Source organism: Cucumis sativus, chromosome 3, assembly GCF_000004075.3.
Source record: "Cucumis sativus cultivar 9930 chromosome 3, Cucumber_9930_V3, whole genome shotgun sequence".
Taxonomy (NCBI): Eukaryota; Viridiplantae; Streptophyta; class Magnoliopsida; order Cucurbitales; family Cucurbitaceae; genus Cucumis; species Cucumis sativus.
The window spans coordinates 27,921,951-27,940,687 of NC_026657.2; the positions used below are offsets into that span (position 1 = coordinate 27,921,951).

At 33.5% G+C, this 18,737-nt stretch overlaps 3 protein-coding genes across 4 annotated transcripts; 1 reads left to right on the top strand and 2 right to left on the bottom strand.

Moving 5' to 3' along the window:
• Window positions 1–2,273: 2,273 nt before the first annotated feature.
• Window positions 2,274–5,796, top strand: LOC101207934 (FT-interacting protein 1). Its single transcript, XM_004149560.3, has one exon. The coding sequence runs from the start codon at window positions 2,441–2,443 to the stop codon at window positions 5,606–5,608; it is 3,168 nt and encodes a 1,055-aa protein (XP_004149608.1). The 5' UTR covers window positions 2,274–2,440; the 3' UTR covers window positions 5,609–5,796.
• Window positions 5,797–6,085: 289 nt separating this feature from the next.
• On the bottom strand, window positions 6,086–8,601 carry LOC101208176 (60S ribosomal protein L6-2). The gene is made up of 4 exons (XM_004149561.3): window positions 8,285–8,601; window positions 7,805–7,911; window positions 6,628–6,809; window positions 6,086–6,533 (listed from the first exon to the last, which is right to left on the bottom strand). Exons 1-4 carry the CDS (start codon window positions 8,533–8,535, stop codon window positions 6,378–6,380), a joined length of 696 nt encoding a protein of 231 aa, XP_004149609.1. The 5' UTR covers window positions 8,536–8,601; the 3' UTR covers window positions 6,086–6,377.
• Window positions 8,602–13,870: 5,269 nt separating this feature from the next.
• Window positions 13,871–18,018, bottom strand: LOC101210632 (thioredoxin-like protein Clot). Of its 2 annotated transcripts, XM_011653491.2 has the most exons (3): window positions 17,693–18,018; window positions 15,388–16,902; window positions 14,219–14,356 (listed from the first exon to the last, which is right to left on the bottom strand). In XM_011653491.2, exons 1-2 carry the CDS (start codon window positions 17,835–17,837, stop codon window positions 15,413–15,415), a joined length of 1,635 nt encoding a protein of 544 aa, XP_011651793.1. In that variant the 5' UTR covers window positions 17,838–18,018; the 3' UTR covers window positions 14,219–14,356; window positions 15,388–15,412. The 2 variants fall into 2 exon arrangements, with proteins under 2 accessions (XP_011651794.1, XP_011651793.1); XM_011653492.2 differs by lacking the exon at window positions 15,388–16,902 and having other exon boundaries at window positions 13,871–14,356; window positions 17,693–17,999.
• Between the last annotated feature and the right edge of the window lie 719 nt (window positions 18,019–18,737).

The following is an 18,737-nucleotide window of genomic DNA, read 5'->3' on the forward strand; positions in this document are numbered from 1 at the left end:
AACAAGAAGTTCACAATTCTGCAAGAGAATTTTGTTGATACTATACTCCTTCAGAATAGGTTAACCTTAATCTCCCATCTATAAAAAATATTCGATAAATTTTAAAATTTTCAATTTTATGTTTACGAAACTCTATAATTTCAAATTTTAACTTAATAAATCTTAAAATTTCTATTTAATGTCCACTACACATTTAATATTTTTTTAAAAAATCATATACAGTAGGCTTTGTTCCAATTGACACCATAATTAATTATTATTCTTTAAGTATATCACGAATTGAGAGATTGAATTTCTTACTTCTTGGAATGAAAATCATGTCAATACATTCCGCCAAACTCAATTTCACCATAATTAATTATATTAACATATTACTAAAAATAAAATTATAATATTGGAAAAGAGGGAGGGAGAGTTATGATAAACAAATTAAAAAAAAGTTAGAGAGAAAATAGGATATTAATACTAAACACAAAACTAAACATTTAGGAGTCTAATTGACACTCTTCAAAAAACAAAAGAGAGATAAATTTAAAATTTGAGAAACGAAACTGATAGTTTAATCTAAAAGGTAACATCCTAAAAGAAGACCTAGGAAAGATGTTGAAGTTTCATGCCAAACAAAAAGATAACTTTCAAAGACCTTAAGCACTTCCGAAGGATGAAGTTTCATAAATCTTTTTAACATTGGAAGAGATGATGAATAGTTAAGGAAATTGGTGAAAGGCAAAGCAAGCAAGGAATAAAGTGAAAAATAAAGTCCCATTGGTAAAGATAAATTGCAAGCCCTTAAGCTATTTTATTTATTTATTTACATACTTTTTGTTATGTTTTAGATCAAAATTTGGCTTTATGACACATTGACTTTGCTGCCTTCCCAAGAAAGGGACAACCCTAAGTGATTGTCCTTTTAGTTTTTGCATGCCAAATTATATTTTATTATTAAGCTTGTTTAGTTTGTTTCTTTACCTTATAATTTAATATAAAAACATTTTCAAATGATTTATAAGTAATTTTGCGATTTATAATAATTTTTCTTTAATTAATAATACCTACTATGAAAAATAGTAATTAGGGCTATCTTAGTTTTGGTCTTTTATTTTGTAAATTAAGTTTAATGTACCTTTAAGCATCTATTAAAGCAATTTTAAATTTTGATTTAGAATTCAAATATGTTCTTTTAATCTTGAATTTTAAACATATCATCAAATGAGAGATTGGGAGTTTATTCTAACAGACAAGAGTATCTCTTACAATCTACAATATTAAAACAAAGAAGGTTGAGAGAAAAAAAGGTTAAAAAATATAAATTCAGATCTCAGCTAGGATGTCCTACAATGAAGTTTCTCCAACAAAAAAAATAAATAAATAAAAGGCAAGGTTCGGTTAAGTTCAATTCTAGTTTCTATACTTTTAATAATTTTATTGTAAGATTTCAAAAAATTTCACAATTTTTGGTGTAAATGTTAAATACATAGTTATTTTTCTAAAAAAAAACTGTAATTAAAAATTATTGAAAGTACAGAATCGAAAGTTGTAGAATTTAAGTTATATAAATTAAAATTGAATGAACTTCAAACCATAAAGACAAAAACGATATTTTAACTAAAATTCGACTATACTTTGTCGTAATTCATCGTTACTTATAGCATAAACCAAATAAATTTGGAAAAAAAATTATTTTATTGTGATTATACAACGAAACTATATATATTAAAAAAGAGAGCGATATATTTTAATAAAAAAAAATATGGTCACCTATCATAGTTACTCCTTTTGGTAGCATATTTTATAGAATATTGGTATGTTTGAGTTTAGTTTACCCAGTATTGCATCTTTTTTTTTTCTTCTTAAAGTTTGATATGTGACAATATAACTATATTAGAAATAAGGAATGTCATTTTCATTGTATCAATTGAAAAGTAAAGATTGGTTTGATATTTAGCAACTCTATTTTTGTTATCAATTTACATAATAATATGAAACTAGTCCTATTCATCTTTTTGTTGGTGTAAGCATAGCTTATGATGGTTTTCACCAAGAGATTAGATATTTAAATATTTTATCCACCCATACCATTTAAACTAAGGGGAAAAAAATCAGATTCATCTTTTTAGAATCTTCAAACTTGAGAAACAAGTACTGTTGGGTTCTTGGGAAATTATGCCTTCATGCTGTTAGAAAAAGATTTTGCTTTCCTTCCATATTTAGTTTTTCACAAAGCTCACTTCAGCTTCTTCATCAAACCATTCCTTTCTTCACAAGTATCATGACAGAAAACAGTTACTAGGAAGTGAGAGAGCTTATAACTCTTTCATCTTTAGTTTATTATGACTTCTAAAGTGGAACTTCTTTGCTTCTGGATGGAGTTTCCAGCTTGCTTGTGGTCAGTGATTACCTTGTATTTTTTTGCAGCAGCTGAAGAAGAAATAGAAGGATTATGAAGCAGCTGGTGGTGGAAGTAATAGATGCTCATGATCTTATGCCCAAAGATGGTGAAGGATCTGCAAGTCCATTTGTAGAAGTTGATTTTCAAAACCATATAAGTCGAACAAAAACGGTTCCAAAGAGTCTCGATCCCATTTGGAATCAGAAACTATCTTTCGATTTTGACGAAACCCAAAACCATCAGTACCAAACCATCGATATCTCAGTTTATCATGAAAAGAGATTGATTGAAGGCAGAAGCTTTCTTGGAAGAGTTAGAATTTCTTGCTCTAACATTGCCAAGGAAGGTGAAGAAACTTATCAGAGATTCCATTTAGAAAACAACTGGTTTCTTTCGGCTGTCAAAGGTGAGATTGGCTTGAAAATCTATATTTCACCACCAAAAAAATCTCCAATAAATCCACGAGAACCCCCAATTTCTAATCCTCCTCCAACCAGAGTGGTTTCAAATCCTCCTATTTCTTCAGCATTAGCTGCAGTAACTAAAGCAGACGGTGTTCCTGTTAGTGATATTCAAGAAGAACCAAAGAAAGATGTTTTAAAAATCTCACCATCTAAAGATTCAAACTCAACTCTTCCTGTAGTTGAGTTTCGTATCGAAGATCCTGCTAAAGAGCCAAAGGAAGAGATTGAAGAACCAATTGAAGCAAGACAAGAGACAACACAACTACACAAGCAGCAAACAATGCAGCGGCCTCGAATAGTAGTACAGAGACGACCACAAGGCGCTTCATCTTCGATGAACAGAAGCATTCCACCAACAATGAACACAAGCAATTCAGAAGCTAATTCCAGCAATCAGGATGACTATGAGATCAGGGACACTAATCCTCAGCTCGGGGAGCAATGGCCGAATGGAGGAGGGTATGGTGGAAGAGGTTGGCTGAGTGGTGAGCGACACACAAGCACCTATGACCTTGTTGAGCAAATGTTCTATCTCTATGTTCGTGTAATGAAAGCAAGGGATCTACCTTCCAGTTCTATCACTGGAGGTTGTGATCCTTATGTGGAAGTGAAGCTCGGAAACTATAAGGGGAGAACAAAGCATTTTGACAAGAAGCAAAATCCAGAATGGAATCAGGTCTTTGCTTTCTCAAAAGAACGCATACAGTCTTCTGCACTTGAAGTTTTTGTCAAGGACAAAGAAATGCTCGGAAGAGATGATTACCTGGGCCGAGTGGTGTTCGACTTAAATGAGGTTCCTACTCGAGTTCCTCCGGATAGTCCATTGGCTCCTCAATGGTACAGATTGGAGGACCGGCGAGGAACAGGCAAGGTAAGGGGAGAAATCATGGTTGCAGTTTGGATGGGAACACAAGCTGATGAAGCCTTCCCAGAGGCATGGCATTCCGATGCAGCCTCGGTCTTTGGGGAAGGTGTTCATAATGTAAGATCAAAGGTTTATGTCTCTCCAAAACTATGGTACCTAAGGTTAAATGTGATTGAAGCTCAAGATGTAATCCCCAATGACAGAAACCGCCTTCCAGATCTTTTTGTCAAAGTTCAGGTTGGCAATCAGGTCCTAAGAACAAAGATCAGTTCAACAAGCACTACAAATCCAGTTTGGAATGAAGATTTGGTATTTGTGGTAGCAGAGCCTTTTGAAGAACAGTTGGTAATCACTATTGAAGACAGAGTACACCCTTCAAAAGAAGATGTCTTAGGGCAGATCAGTCTCCCTCTTGACACGTTTGATAAGCGGCTAGATTATAGACCAGTCCATTCACGCTGGTTCAATCTTGAGAAGTACGGTTTTGGAGTCCTAGAAGCGGATAGGCGAAAGGAACTCAAATTTTCAAGCAGGATTCACTTGAGAGCTTCTCTTGAAGGTGGGTATCATGTACTAGATGAATCAACTTTATACATCAGTGACCAACGACCAACTGCAAAACAGCTGTGGAAACCACCAGTGGGAATATTGGAGGTAGGAATATTAAGTGCTCAAGGACTACTTCCAATGAAGATGAAGGATGGGAGAGGAAGCACAGATGCCTATTGTATTGCGAAGTACGGCCAAAAATGGGTTCGTACTAGAACAATTCTCAATACTTTCAGTCCCAAATGGAATGAACAATACACATGGGAAGTCTATGATCCATGTACAGTCATTACTTTGGGAGTTTTTGACAACTGCCATTTAGGGGGTGGTGAAAAACACAATGGAAGCAATGGAGCAAAAGATTCGAGGATTGGAAAGGTTCGAATTCGACTATCGACACTTGAAGCTCACAAACTCTACACTCATTCTTATCCCCTTCTGGTTCTACACCCCAATGGAGTAAAGAAGATGGGGGAGCTTCAACTTGCGGTTCGCTTCACCACTCTATCTTTGGCAAACATGATATACATCTATGGAAACCCATTGCTGCCAAAGATGCATTACCTTCAACCTTTTACAGTGAACCAAATAGAAAATTTAAGGTATCAAGCTATGAACATAGTAGCAACAAGGCTCAGTCGAGCTGAACCGCCTCTAAGAAAAGAAGTCATCGAGTACATGTTAGATGTCGATTCACATGTATGGAGCATGAGAAGAAGCAAAGCTAACTTTTTCCGAATTATGTCACTGCTTTCAGGAATGATTTCAGTTACTCGATGGTTTCGTGAAGTTTGCAATTGGAGGAACCCCATCACATCTGTGCTTGTGCACATTTTGTTCCTTATCTTGATTTGGTATCCAGAACTAATACTTCCCACTGTTTTTCTATACATGTTCCTCATTGGCCTATGGAACTACAGGTTTAGGCCAAGGCACCCACCCCACATGGACACCAAGCTCTCCTGGGCTGAAGCAGTAAACCCAGATGAGCTTGATGAGGAATTTGACACGTTCCCAACTTCCAAACCGAATGACTTAGTTCGACTAAGGTATGACAGGTTAAGAAGTGTTGCAGGGAGGATCCAGACGGTTGTAGGGGACATAGCAACACAAGGAGAGAGAGTTCAGTCTCTGCTCAGTTGGAGGGACCCTAGAGCCACCAGTCTTTTCATAGTATTTTGTCTTTGCACTGCTGCTGTGCTATATGCTACCCCTTTCAGAGTGGTGGCTTTGGTTGCAGGCTTATATTGTTTAAGGCATCCGAAGTTCCGCAGCAAGCTACCATCAGTACCTGGCAATTTTTTCAAGAGATTGCCTCCCCAAACAGACAGTTTGCTATGAGTTACAATGCCAATTGTGTCACAATTAAAGTCAATGTATTTTCCTTCTATTAACTTGTTTCTTTTGTCATAACAATAGGGTACAAAATCGAAGGTCTTGCTTGCTCCTGTAAGAGCATGGTTATAAACCATAAAGAACAGAAGTTTGCAATAATATTATGAATTTAACTCGTTTGGCTAAACATACAATTGAATTTAGCATCAAAGAATTCGTCCAATTTCGTCTGATCTTTCAATTTCATCATTAAATTTATGATCATCAAAGTACTAGTTCACCTTTCTATATATAATAATAACCATATGATAATAACTTAATTACATTCTATCATTTTTTTACATGTGGGGTGACCTAGGCTATTTTGACACGTGTTAATTATTTTAACGTGATTCTGACATTTTGTTGTTTGATGCCCCCAAAAAAAACCATTTACCAAATGGAAAAAGAAACCACGAATACTTTTTAGACTCAAGCATACAATTGAAGAAATGGCCCAACTCAATTTGGCTATCCACCATGGCTTCTTTCCAAATGATTCTCTCAAGTATTTCATCAACTAGAAAACAATGATACAATTGAAAAAAAAGTACATATCTTATCACTATCAGTAGTCAAAGGAAGCTACATAACGCAAAAATTGATGAATAAAAGTTCACTGCAAAATTCGTCAAGACACATAACATCAAATCTAGAATCCTTGTAACAAAACATGAACAAGAAGATTGTAGGGATCAACTTCCACGAGAAGTTTCAGCACCCAAGAGAGAAATATTTAGAAAACAAGTTCATGTGGTTTCATGCCTGCCTTCAGAGAAAACCTTGCAGCTAAGTATGTCTTTAAGTCTGAGACTGCCTCGATGGACTTCAGCAGAGCTGAGTCCACTGCCTTCTGGTCATCTTTTTTGTCCTGTGGAAGTGCACTTTTTTCCTATATTGCAACAACGGAGACCAAAAATTAGGGTAAAGAAATGATAAAATTTGAAATATTTGAACAGTGGAAAAAAAATGAAAAAACTATGAACCTCCTTCTCTGCCTCAAAAAATTCTCCTTCTCCCTTCTTTTTCTTCTTTTGAACTTCCTTGGAGAAATATTTGTCATCAAACTTCTCCACGCTGACCCCTGTAATGTCCACCTTGGTGGAGGTTGCAATCACGTATGACTGATTCACACGTCTTAAAGGAACGCCATTGACTTTGAATGGACCTAAAATGACAACCGTTAAATTCAGATAGTCGGCAGGTTCAAGAATTTCGGATCTAAAATCCCAGACCACATCTAATCATTAGTTTATATGCAACCCTTCTCCCAAACATACAATACAATCCGCATCATCAAGCCAATCCCTCCCAGATATTGCACATGAAGCTTAGGAAATTAAGACATGTCTTTGATCAAGAAACCACTTAAGGCTCAATTGAGGAAACAAGGCTCATTAAAAAACAAGGCCCAATTGAGGGAAAAAATGAAAGCATACAAGGAAAAACAAAAAAATCAAGCACAAAAGACTCATTAAAGAAACAAGGCCCAATTGATCAAAATAGTGCATATAGTAGATAAACAAATAAATCAAATTTGAAGTCTAAAGGGAAAACCTAAAAAGGGCCCAAACATCACTAGACTCCTTATCCAGCCCACCAAACACTAGATTGTTTTTTTACCCACAAAGATTCCATATGAGAGTACACACCCTCGCCAACCACAAGAAGCAACCTTTCTCACAAAAGACCAGACGCAATAGGAAATCACCCATTATAACGTTGATGTTCGTCTCTGGGGCCAAATTGGAGGCATGAAAATTTTCAGTAGTATGTAAAGACCATTGCAAGGGATATGGGCAGAAATCAGAATGCAAGGCACGAGACATTTCAATATTAATTGGTTCCGAGGTTAAGCTATTAATACTACCAAAATCTAAATCCCAAGGAATCCTACTTCTAATTTCTCAATGGTAAACACTATGCCGGCAACACATTAAGATAATATCAGTTTGTAAAGCTTAAGCCAACAATTGCTAAGACGCTAAGCCATAAAAAATGACACTGCCAAATGCAAATCTAATCCAAAGTACACAATGAATGTAAAGAAGAGAAAACCTAATCCCCATGTATAAATAATAAAACCTCCCAAACCCCAACACGATGTGCTACTACATAAAAAATTATGAAGACAGGCAATTACAGGGAATGCTGAAAACTCACCAGTCACTAAAAGCAACCCAGATGGAAGTTGCTTCAAGAACACAACTCTCTTTCCCTTGAATCTTCCAGTAAGAATGATAAGCACAGTTCCAGGAGTAATACTAGACCTGCAAGCAGAATAATTAATCGAAATGGACCAAATGTTTATTATTTGGAAAATGAGCAACATTAATTCACTTCACGCAATTTAAAACCGAAAACTCAAATCAAGTGTGAAATAAATCCATCTATTATGGCAGTCACCTATGTGTAAAAATTCCCCCTTTATTCGCAGCTACAGCATGAACTCAAATTTTCCTCGATTAATAAAAAAAATAATCCTTACCCAGAAAAAGAAAACACAAATACACAAGACATTTTACTTAATTCATTCCACAGTTAACACCAATTCCCCAATTTCCCAACCATAGCATACAATATAGGTTCGAAAACAGGGAACTATATATCAGATGTAAAGAAAGAACATTGCGAAATATCTACCTAAGTTTGGTGGGCTTAGCTTTACGTTTGTTGACAATGGGTTTCTTAACATCGTCGGCAGGGTAAAATTTCGGCGGCTTTTCAGCTGGAGCTTCGGCCTTAGGCTTGGCATCGTGGCGAGGGAAGACACCTCCATTTTTGGCCTTGATTGCCCAGAGACCTCGCTTGTGGTACATCTTGGACCTCGAGTATTTGCCAACCCCTCGAATGAGATCGGGGTTTCGGCTAACTCTTGCTGTCTTCGGCGCCATTGATGAGTTTCTGAGAATTTGGCTGCCTCGTTTCTTCTCTGCTTGCCGAAAGAATTCTAGGGTTTCATATATATTCTAAACTCATTGGGCTTTCTTTCTCTTAATAAAAAAACAGGCCTTGGATGTTTTTGGGCCTTATTTTGGTCCATAATAATAATACGTTAAAAAGGGTACGGTCTACTTCGAAGACAATATTTCATAAATGACATATAAGTGTAAATTAAATCAAATAATATAGATCTCTCTCTAGTTAATTATTTAGGTTTTTTTATCAATAAAAAATGTAACCGATTTGGGTAAAAAATATTCATCAAATTCGGTTTTCGCTTATTATTTGTTGGAGGTGAGGAAATTAGTTAAGGATATAGCAAATCTTTAAAAGAATTGTAAGTATAACAAATTTTAATTAAACTTCAAGGTAAAAGATGAAAATACCCCTAACTACCCTTTAGGAAAATTGCAGTAGATGACTATTTTAACAATAATAATTAAGGATATAACAACATTTTTAAAAAATTGCAAATATTGCAAAAATATCACTGATAGACTTGTATCACCGATATATTTCATATGGTATATCAGTGATAGACCGATATTTACAACATAATCTATCGGTGATATGTTCTTATATCATTGATAAAATTTGACAAATTTTGCTATATTTGCAAATGTTTTAAAATTGTGTTATATACTTAATTAATTTGAATTTAATTGCTAAATTTGCAACTATCCCTACACCTCAAGCATTGTCTTCCATCTTTCACTTTCTTCTTTTTTTTCATATTCGGATTTTCTTTAAAGATTTTCTTTTTCTCCATAATTTTCTCTTATTCTCCATGATTTTCTCCATTTTTCATCTTCATCGTTTTCTCCAATCTCCATATTCATTGTCTTTTTCTCCCTTCTCCATCTTCACCATCGTTTCTTCTCCGTCTTCTTTGTGATTTTCTCCTATTTTAAGATCATTTCTTCTCTACGCGATTTTCTTCCATCTCACTTTAATATTTTTCTAGATGTGATTCTTCCCTAAAATTTTATTTCATCCAATTTTTACAATTTGATTTAATTTCATCACTCTAGGTTGATTTTGTTCAATTCAATTGATTTTACCAGTATTTTTATATTTTAAAATGTGTGGGAATATAGCAAATTACCAATTTAATAATTCAATTGATTTTCTTTTGCGGTTTTGGTGCCTTCGTATTCTGATTTTCTTTTGCGATTCTGGTGCCTCATATTCCGATGTGCCTTCGTATTCGGCTTCGCTTCACATTCTCCACTTTATCGTCATCCACTTTCTTCGCTTTAGGTTTTCAGCTTCGCTTCAGGATTTCTGCTTCAGTTCACGTTCTTCCGGTATTTTTATTTTCTGTTTGATCGTAATATATTTGAAAAAGATTTTCTTCTTTTTCTATTTATTTGAAATCGAATGATTGATAGATTTGGTTAGTAGAAGATCTAAGTTAAATTGCATTTTTTGTGTGATGTTGAAGTCTATCAGTGATATGTTTCTATCAATGATTGATAGATTTGGAGGATGTTGAACTTGTTTGTGTTGGGATATTGAACTGTTTGCAGTAAGGTGTATTAGTGAATGTTTTAGTTTAAGTGTTGTTTCTTAATCTATCAATGATACATTATATCATTGATAGACCTGAAATATGTTTAGTAAATACTTTAGTTTAATGTGCATATTTTATTTGGGATGTTGTTTATGGTCTATAAGTGATATGTTCTTGTTAGTGATTGATAGATTTGGAGGATGTTGAACTTGTTTCTTTGACATGCTAAGTTTTGTGTTTTGTTGCTTAGGGATATGGTCTATCGGTGATATGTTCGTATTAGTGATAAACTTGAGGGATGTTTAGTTTGTTTGCATTGAGACGTTAGTAGATGTTTTAGTTCAATGCACATTTTTCTGAGTTGTTGCTTGTGGTCTATCAGTGATATATTTCTATTATTGATAGACCTTGAGGATGTTTGGTTTGTTTGTGGTAAGATGTGTTGGTGGATGTTTTAGTTTAAGTGTCGTTTTTTAATCTATCAATGATACGTTCTATCATTGATAGACCTGTAATATATGTTTAGTAAATACTTTAGTTTAATGTGAAATCATATTTTGTCTGTTATTGTTTAGAGTCTATTAGCGATATGTTTCTGTCACTAATAGACTTGGAAGATGTTTAGATTTTTTTATTATAATATATATTTATAAACTCTAATTCGACATTATCATTTCAGGTTGTTCAAGAAAAAAATGAAAATGATGGAAATAGCAAAGGATGTTAAAAATGTTAGGTCGAAGAGACAACTTAACTAATCAAATAAAATGTTGGAGAATGCAAAAGACTAGAATATTGCAAGAGATCGATTTATTTGTCCCTAGTTTTGATTTGCAACTCTCACATTGAGTAAATGGATATTGTATTATTAGTTTTGCGGATATTTAATGATAGAAAAGATCAATGATAGACTTCATATTTTATTTGATTTTGTTCAATTGATATAGAAATGTGTTGGACCACAAGTTGAATATTGCAAATTGACTGGTTTTCAATGGATGTTGAAGTTTATTAATGACAGACCATAATGATGAAAAAGTTCACAATAGTGTTACCTCTTCATATTTAGTTGATTTTATCATATTAATATAGAAAAATGTTCGATCACAGGTTGAATAATCATTGCAAGTTATAAGCTTTTATGTTCCCACTAAGAAATTAGTATTATGCATGTTGAACAATTGCAATTTAATATTAATTGGTGCATTTTATTGAGAATTTTTTTTTGTTAATATACATGTTGAAGTCTATCATTGCTAGAAGCTATCAACGATAAACTTCTTAGTAAGTTTATAACCGATAGAAACTATCAATAACTATAAATTAAACTTCATTATGACATTATTTCATATTACTACTTTACAATAAAGTAATTACTGCTAACAAAAAAATGTTATCTATCTTCAAGCAAAATGATTTTCATCAATAACGTAATGTCACATCATTTTGTGACCAACAGGACGACAATTAGTACATTTTGATGATTTTTCCTTTCATTAATCAATTTTTTTTTTTGTTTTCATGGTCCTCATGCTCGACGCTCGTAAGATAGAGGTAGTATTACACTCATAACATTGATTAATCATAATTTTGAATCGTTGCAATATATATATATATATACAGTTTATCATCCTGGTGTTACACTCATAGCATTATAGAAGATAGAGTCTATCACTGATTGACTAATATTAGTGATGGCCTAGGATACGAGTCTATTATTGATAGACTACTATCAGTGATGGACTAGGATACAGATCTATCATTGATAGACTACTACAGTGATGGACTAGGATACATATCTATCATTGATATACTATTATCAGTGATAACTTAGGATATTAGTGATGGTCTAGGATAAAGTTTAATATCAGTGATGATCTAGGATACGAGTCTATCATTGATAGACTACTATTAGTGATGGACTAGGATACGAGTCTATCATTGATAGGTTACTATCATGATAACTTAAGATATTAGTGTTGCACTAGGATACAGGTTCATCAATGATAGACTAACATCACTATGCTCATATTAACTAATCCAACTAATAGTCTATCAGTGATAACTTGTATTCATCAATAATTTTAGGGAAAAAAATCTCAATTTCTTTTAACCTAAAATTGTAGAAGTGATAGAAAAATTCTTAATATGCTCAATTTCTATGAATCCTCAAACTAACGAAGTACGATACAAGTGAAATTAAACACATTTTTAAATATAAAAATTTTGGTAAAATCAATTGAATTGAAGAAAATCAAGTGATGAAATTAAATCAAATTGTAAAAATTGGATGAAGTAAAATTTTAGGAAAGAATCACATCTAAAAAAATATCAAAGTGAGATGGAAGAAAATCGTGGAGAGAAGAAATGATCTTAAATAGGAGAAAATCACAAAAAATATGGAAAAGAAACAATGGTAAAGATGGAGAAGGGAGAAAAAGACGGTGAATATGGAAAACGGAGAAAATCGTGGAGAATGAGAGAAAATTGTGGAGTAAGAGAAAATTGTGGATATTTCTTTTAAAACAAGGGTAATTTTGAAATAGTTTTAAAAAGAATACAAAATCTGCTATATTTGCAAATTGTTTAAAAAATTGCTATATACTTAATATTTTATGCCAAAAAGGTTATTCCTTTTAAATTTTATATTTTTTACATTTGTGTTTTTTTAGAGTTTTTCTACTATTCATCTTTTCTAATTAAACGCTTAACAAAACAAAGATATAACTCAAGATTCTAGTACACTTAAATATAGATTGGGTTAACTCTTGTACGGTGAGTTTATGAACCTTTAAAAAAGAACATTATTGTGATTGTTAATTTGATTTTGATTCTAACAAATTGACATTGTAGCTATGAGCATGTGATCTAGTTTAGGGTTTTGGAGATATGACATGATTCAAGTTGAGTAGGTTAGAGACCAATATTTCTCAAACTAGATTTAAAGTGTAAAAGTTATAAATGGGTAAAATGATTATAATTTCTCTAAAATTTTAGATAATAAAATTATACATTTTAAAAATTGAACCAAAATGAACAAAAAAAAAAAAAACCTAAAAAAACTTTAAACCTTCCATCTTCCCAAATTAGACTCTAACATCTCTCAATACGTTAATTTTTTTCACGGCAGATATTTAATATCATACACAAATTCTTTAACATTTTGATATTGTGTAAGACATAGACATAACATCATTTACATCATTGAAATTTTGTAAGAATTGATTTAGAGACCAAAGTTTAAAATGATGTCAACTATAGCCTTTTTGAGTTGAAAAGAATGGTAATAATGACACCATTTAGGGAGATTAAAGAGTTCAAATGAAACTTGATAAAGTTTATAGGTTTGAAGCATCACCTAAAGATTAAAACTGTTTTTCATAATTTATCAACACTGTTTTCGAAAAATTGAGTGGCTATATAAAGCTACAAAAAACCCCATTATTATTAGAAACTTATGGAAAATATCCAGAAATAATACTTGTCCACCATAACACTTTAATTACAACTAGGAGAGACGAGTTCATAAGGGAAGAATAGTAGGATGTTTTTTATTTTTTTAAAAAAAGATATTTACCTTTTTACTGTTTTTCCTAAACCAAAATTTCAGTTCTGAACACATATCAAACCAAACCAAAAAAATTCAATACAGTTTTAATATAATATATATAATCTAATATAATACAATGTAAACGCTTCAGTTCAGTTTTGAATTTAGTTTTCAAATCCAAAACTGAAGGGAACTAAAAAATTTGTTTGTTTAAACAGAACCCTTAGTAAAAACTGGATTTTCGTTCAATTCTATTAGTAATTGGTTTTAGTGTTCACCTCTAAAATTTGTAACGGTGATTGAAACTCTCCGGTTGGTTTATTCATGAGATAACTATATAATCGTCAACCAATCTATCAGAGATCAAACAAAAGTTCCTCAAGAACAGAAAACGATGATGATATTGAGTTGGGAAAGGTATTTCCCATGTCTTATTGAAGAGACGCTAACAATTATTTACCAGCAATAAGGGCATCAATTTTGTTTTCCACATGAGCCTCATGATCTTCAAGGCGACCACTGATCTTATCATTCTCCTCCCATCGAACCAGAGTTGGAACTCCAGTAAGCTTGAACCTAGGATCCACTCTCCATGGATGCTGGGGATTCCTCCATGTTGGTCTATCTCCTACATAGGCTCTCAAAAGTGCAATATCATCTGATGCTGCTTCCAGTTTTTTGTAGATCACCGGTTCAGCTCTCACACAGTCTGACACAAAAACCAAACATCTATCTTTTTAGAGAATTGATGATTGCATTCTGTACTTACTACCGCTAATACAATACGAGAATTCTTAATTGACTAGATGTAAGTAGAGTCAAATTGTAGAAGGAATATCCAAGTCCTAGTCCAGCATTTTGTAGACAACAGGGAGAAAGACGATGTAATGGAAAATGTATATTACTTCTTTATATCCATGGTTTCTAGAAAGATTGGAGTGGCAGGTAGAACAATGTGAGAAACAACGTAGTAGTATTGTTGACTACACCTAAATATTAGAAACGATAGCTACATTTAAGCGCACACATTAAATAATTTTTCTACAATGGCCAAGGTACACAAAATACTATACTTGTCTATGACAAGGAAGGTTAAAATTACACATTTAGTTTCTTCATGTAAGGTTAAAGTACACATTTAGTCTCCGAACTTTCAAGTTCATGTTGACATTTGAAAAATGAAAACTATTTGAAATAAAATTGAAAACTTGAGAGACCCATTAGACACAAACATGAAAGTTTAACCATAAGTTTCATTGATTTCTGTGATCCATGATTGGTAGTTAAATGATGCTGTGTTAAATGGTGCTGCAACAACGTTTTCACATGGCCGCGTGGTATTGAGGGTGGAGAATATCACAGAATCATGGCACAGCCTTTAAATTACAAGATATTAAACAAATAGCCTTTCTTGCAATATACTCAAGTACATAGGCTACTGCATAAAGCAAATGGAGAGAATGACCACATAAATGCTGTGAAACAACATCCTTAAGCTCCAGCCAGTTTGTAAATGCCTCTTTTTGAAGTGCTAACATGCTTTAAATGGCTAAATACGTGCAAATCACACAACTTACAAGTCTCTAAGTACCCCAAACCTAGGTAATGAATAATGATCTAACATACAATGGAGATACAAGTTAGTGGGTGTGATCAATTTGTCTAAGCACATCCTACTATTTTCCAGAAAAGTCATGTTAATTATGCAGGCAGCCGCATGTTTTAGTCACATAATCTTACAGCATTGTAATCGACCTAGAACCGATCAGAACCAATGGAGCCACTTTCGACGCTTCTCAGCTCTAATGCTTTGGGGAGTTATGCTGATTCTATCTGCTCTATCAACAAGCCAACTGCTAAAATCTGGTGAAGAAACTAGTCCTTCCAAAGCCTTTTTAGTTGAGTCCTTGGTGAACTTTTCCCACTCATCCTTTGAAAAATTTCTACGTTCAGAAGTGGAATGGAACGTTGAAGGATACACATCGCTATGTTTAGAAGAATGGCAGGGCTGAAGTAAGAACTTCTTATTTTGGGATCCAAAGAACCTGGGTTCTTTGTAAAGCGGGGTAGTCTTCAACGTGCATTCATCATCAGAATCATCCAAATGTGGCATATCAGAGATATGAGATTTCTTGGGTATTTTCTTTGGTGATTTGAATAAATTCTTGAATAGGCGACGAAGAAATCTGAACTTAAAGATTTTTCTCAACATTGATGAAGCCACTATTCCACATATTAAAACTCCTGTTGCCAGCAAGGGGTCCACGGAACACTGAAGAATAAGAAGACTAGCCAAAATTCGAATGGACCATGTGACAAAAAGTGATGTACTTGTATTGATTGATCCATCCTCATCAAGGATGAATTTGTGGACTACCCAAAAGCCCAACCATGCTCCAACCAGAAAAATAAAAGCCAGCAGAAATGCTGCTAGAGGATTATACATGTCCTCACTTATACCCATTTCCAAAAGTATTTGATACAATAATCCAGATATGTAACGGAGGAAAAAAGATCCAAGACCAACAGCAGATGCGTATAGAAAAATTACAAGCGAGCTCTTCCGACCAGTAGGAAGAAGCTTCATCCCCTGAAAAAGGATCATTAACACTATAAGGAGAATTCCAATTGCCATACCGCTGCCATAATAAAATACCAACGACTTGCTCAGTATAGAGGCTGAACTCATCAACAACACACCCAAGATTAAAAAGATTATGCGATACAAAAAGAATTCTTCTTCAGTTGATACTTCAAAACTTTCCAAAGATATCCCGCGTGTTCTAATATCTAAAAGCTTGTGGTCAAACGGTGACGTGGATTGGACCCAAGAACCTCTGTCAACTTTCTCCCACTGACTCTGAGGACACATTCCTATCCCGAGAGACATATTCCTGTGAAAACAAACCTCAACATTTGACATCCCAAAACTTGAATTTCTCAATGAAACCTTTACTTTCACTGTGTGTGCAACCTTCTTAAGATTTTTAAACCTTGGTAATCCTTGGATGTATACTCTTTCACAAGCCACCACAGTTCCAGGTCTGGAACCTGGAGAATTTTTCACAGGCAAGCCACCAGATAATTGTATAGTAGTTGATTCAGAGACAATAAGACGATGGTCTTCAGGGTCAGAAGTACAGTAGACTGAAGCAAAGAACACTGCGAGAAATAGAAGGCAAGTAGAAGCTCGAAACAACGTTGAATGGACCATGCTTTTTCTGGTTCGAAGGATAGAACTGAAGCTCCCTTTTTCTTGACGAAGCAGAAAAGTAGGACAGTTAGTTTGTACATGCCACTTAATACCAAGTGTACAGAATAAGCATTCTTAAATCCAAACTCGCAATGTACCAAATCCTATTATGATGTTTCCATCTAGACATTGCATCATACATGTAAAGCTCAAAGTGGGAACTACAAATGTTCTAAGAAATCCCAAACTACAAAAATTTAATATCTTGGATACTCTATCCTTAAACCTAAATGTAAGCAAAGTTGAAAAAGATCTTCCTAGCTTACTGACGAATGCAGAATCACTAGAGACCTTCAAGTTTTGATTCTCAGTATCAGGCCCATGACAAAAAATTCTCACAAGTCAAACACAGAACTCATTTCTCTAAATAATTTCTTCAAATGTTTTTCATTGCATGGTAAAAAAAATATAATTTCATAGATAGACCATTGAGCATATGGTCACAACTTATCTCTCGTTTAGCATATGGTGTGTGCGTATATGCATATACAACATTATCTCCCTCCAATCAATTGGGAACATTTGAAGATTTCAAACAAATTTTACAATTAATTACTTTATATTAAAAGGGAAACTCGCATATGAAGAAAGGGAAAACGTGAGCAATCACAATCGAGGATAAATGACAAAATCAGAATTAGAACAAAAAAATGCAAAAAAAAAAAAAGAAACAGCAATAACGTAAGATTTACGATTTTAATTTTCCTCACGAGATGGGTAATCACGAATCCACAAAATTTCTTCAGAAGTAAAAGGAAAAGCGGGGGGAAAAAACAAAGAAATGGAGCATACCAGGACACCAGCTGCGAGAGGTAGAAGGATCTTTGTCGGCTAAAAAGAGGATGAAATTAGCTTTATTGTTTGGGAGTTCTGATCGGAATTTGTCGAATACAGCACTGAAGTCGGAGACGGTGGCGTCGACTACCTTCAGCGGCATTTTCTTTCTTCTCAGATTGCGGACGAAAGTGAAATAGAAGAGTTTGAATTTGGTGGGAATTTGAGCGAAATCCCCAATGAAATGACTTTCTAGGGTTTCTCCAAATTAATAAATAAATCTTATGAAAAAAATTCAAATATCCCACAATAAACCAAAATCTAACTAAACACATATACTATATTACTGTAAAGATTAAAATTGCTAAATATATTTAGCAAATATAACAATTTGAGTTTTTATTAAAGACAAAATCGAGTAGATTTCTATAAGTGTCTTTGTATCTATACGTGCATCAGTGATAGATTTAAAATTTATTTATATTTTATAAAATAAAAAAATATATACATATTTGATAAATATCTAATGTATCTATTTTCCTTACTGTACTTCTTTTTTTTCTTTACTTTGCATTTGATAATTTGACTTCTTTTTCTTTTTCCTTTTCCTTTAGTTTCATGTTTGTCAAACCAAAATATAATACCTTTTTCCTTTGTGGTACCTATCAATTTGTACCGTATTGTTATTTTTGAATTTAGCTTTGAAATGTTTCTTGAAAATGAGCAATAATAAATATGTTAGGATTGCTTCAATGATTTTGAATTTTGTGACTTAAAATTGAAGAGAATCTTGAAATAAATGTATTTACCTCTCAATCATAATTCGTATTGATAGATCTAACCATTAAGTTTCAAAGTTTTGTTTTTCTTTTTGGTTAAACAAAATTTTAAATCACTCTTATTCTTGTCCTTTTTGTTGCTAACACCTCCTTCTTTCTTTCCCTTCTTCTTCTTTTTCGTCCATTTTTTTATTTTCTCTTGAATTTTTAATAATGATTTTTTTTCTGTCACACTTGAATTTGTAATCAAAATTTTAAAACAAAAACGATTTATTAAAATATTT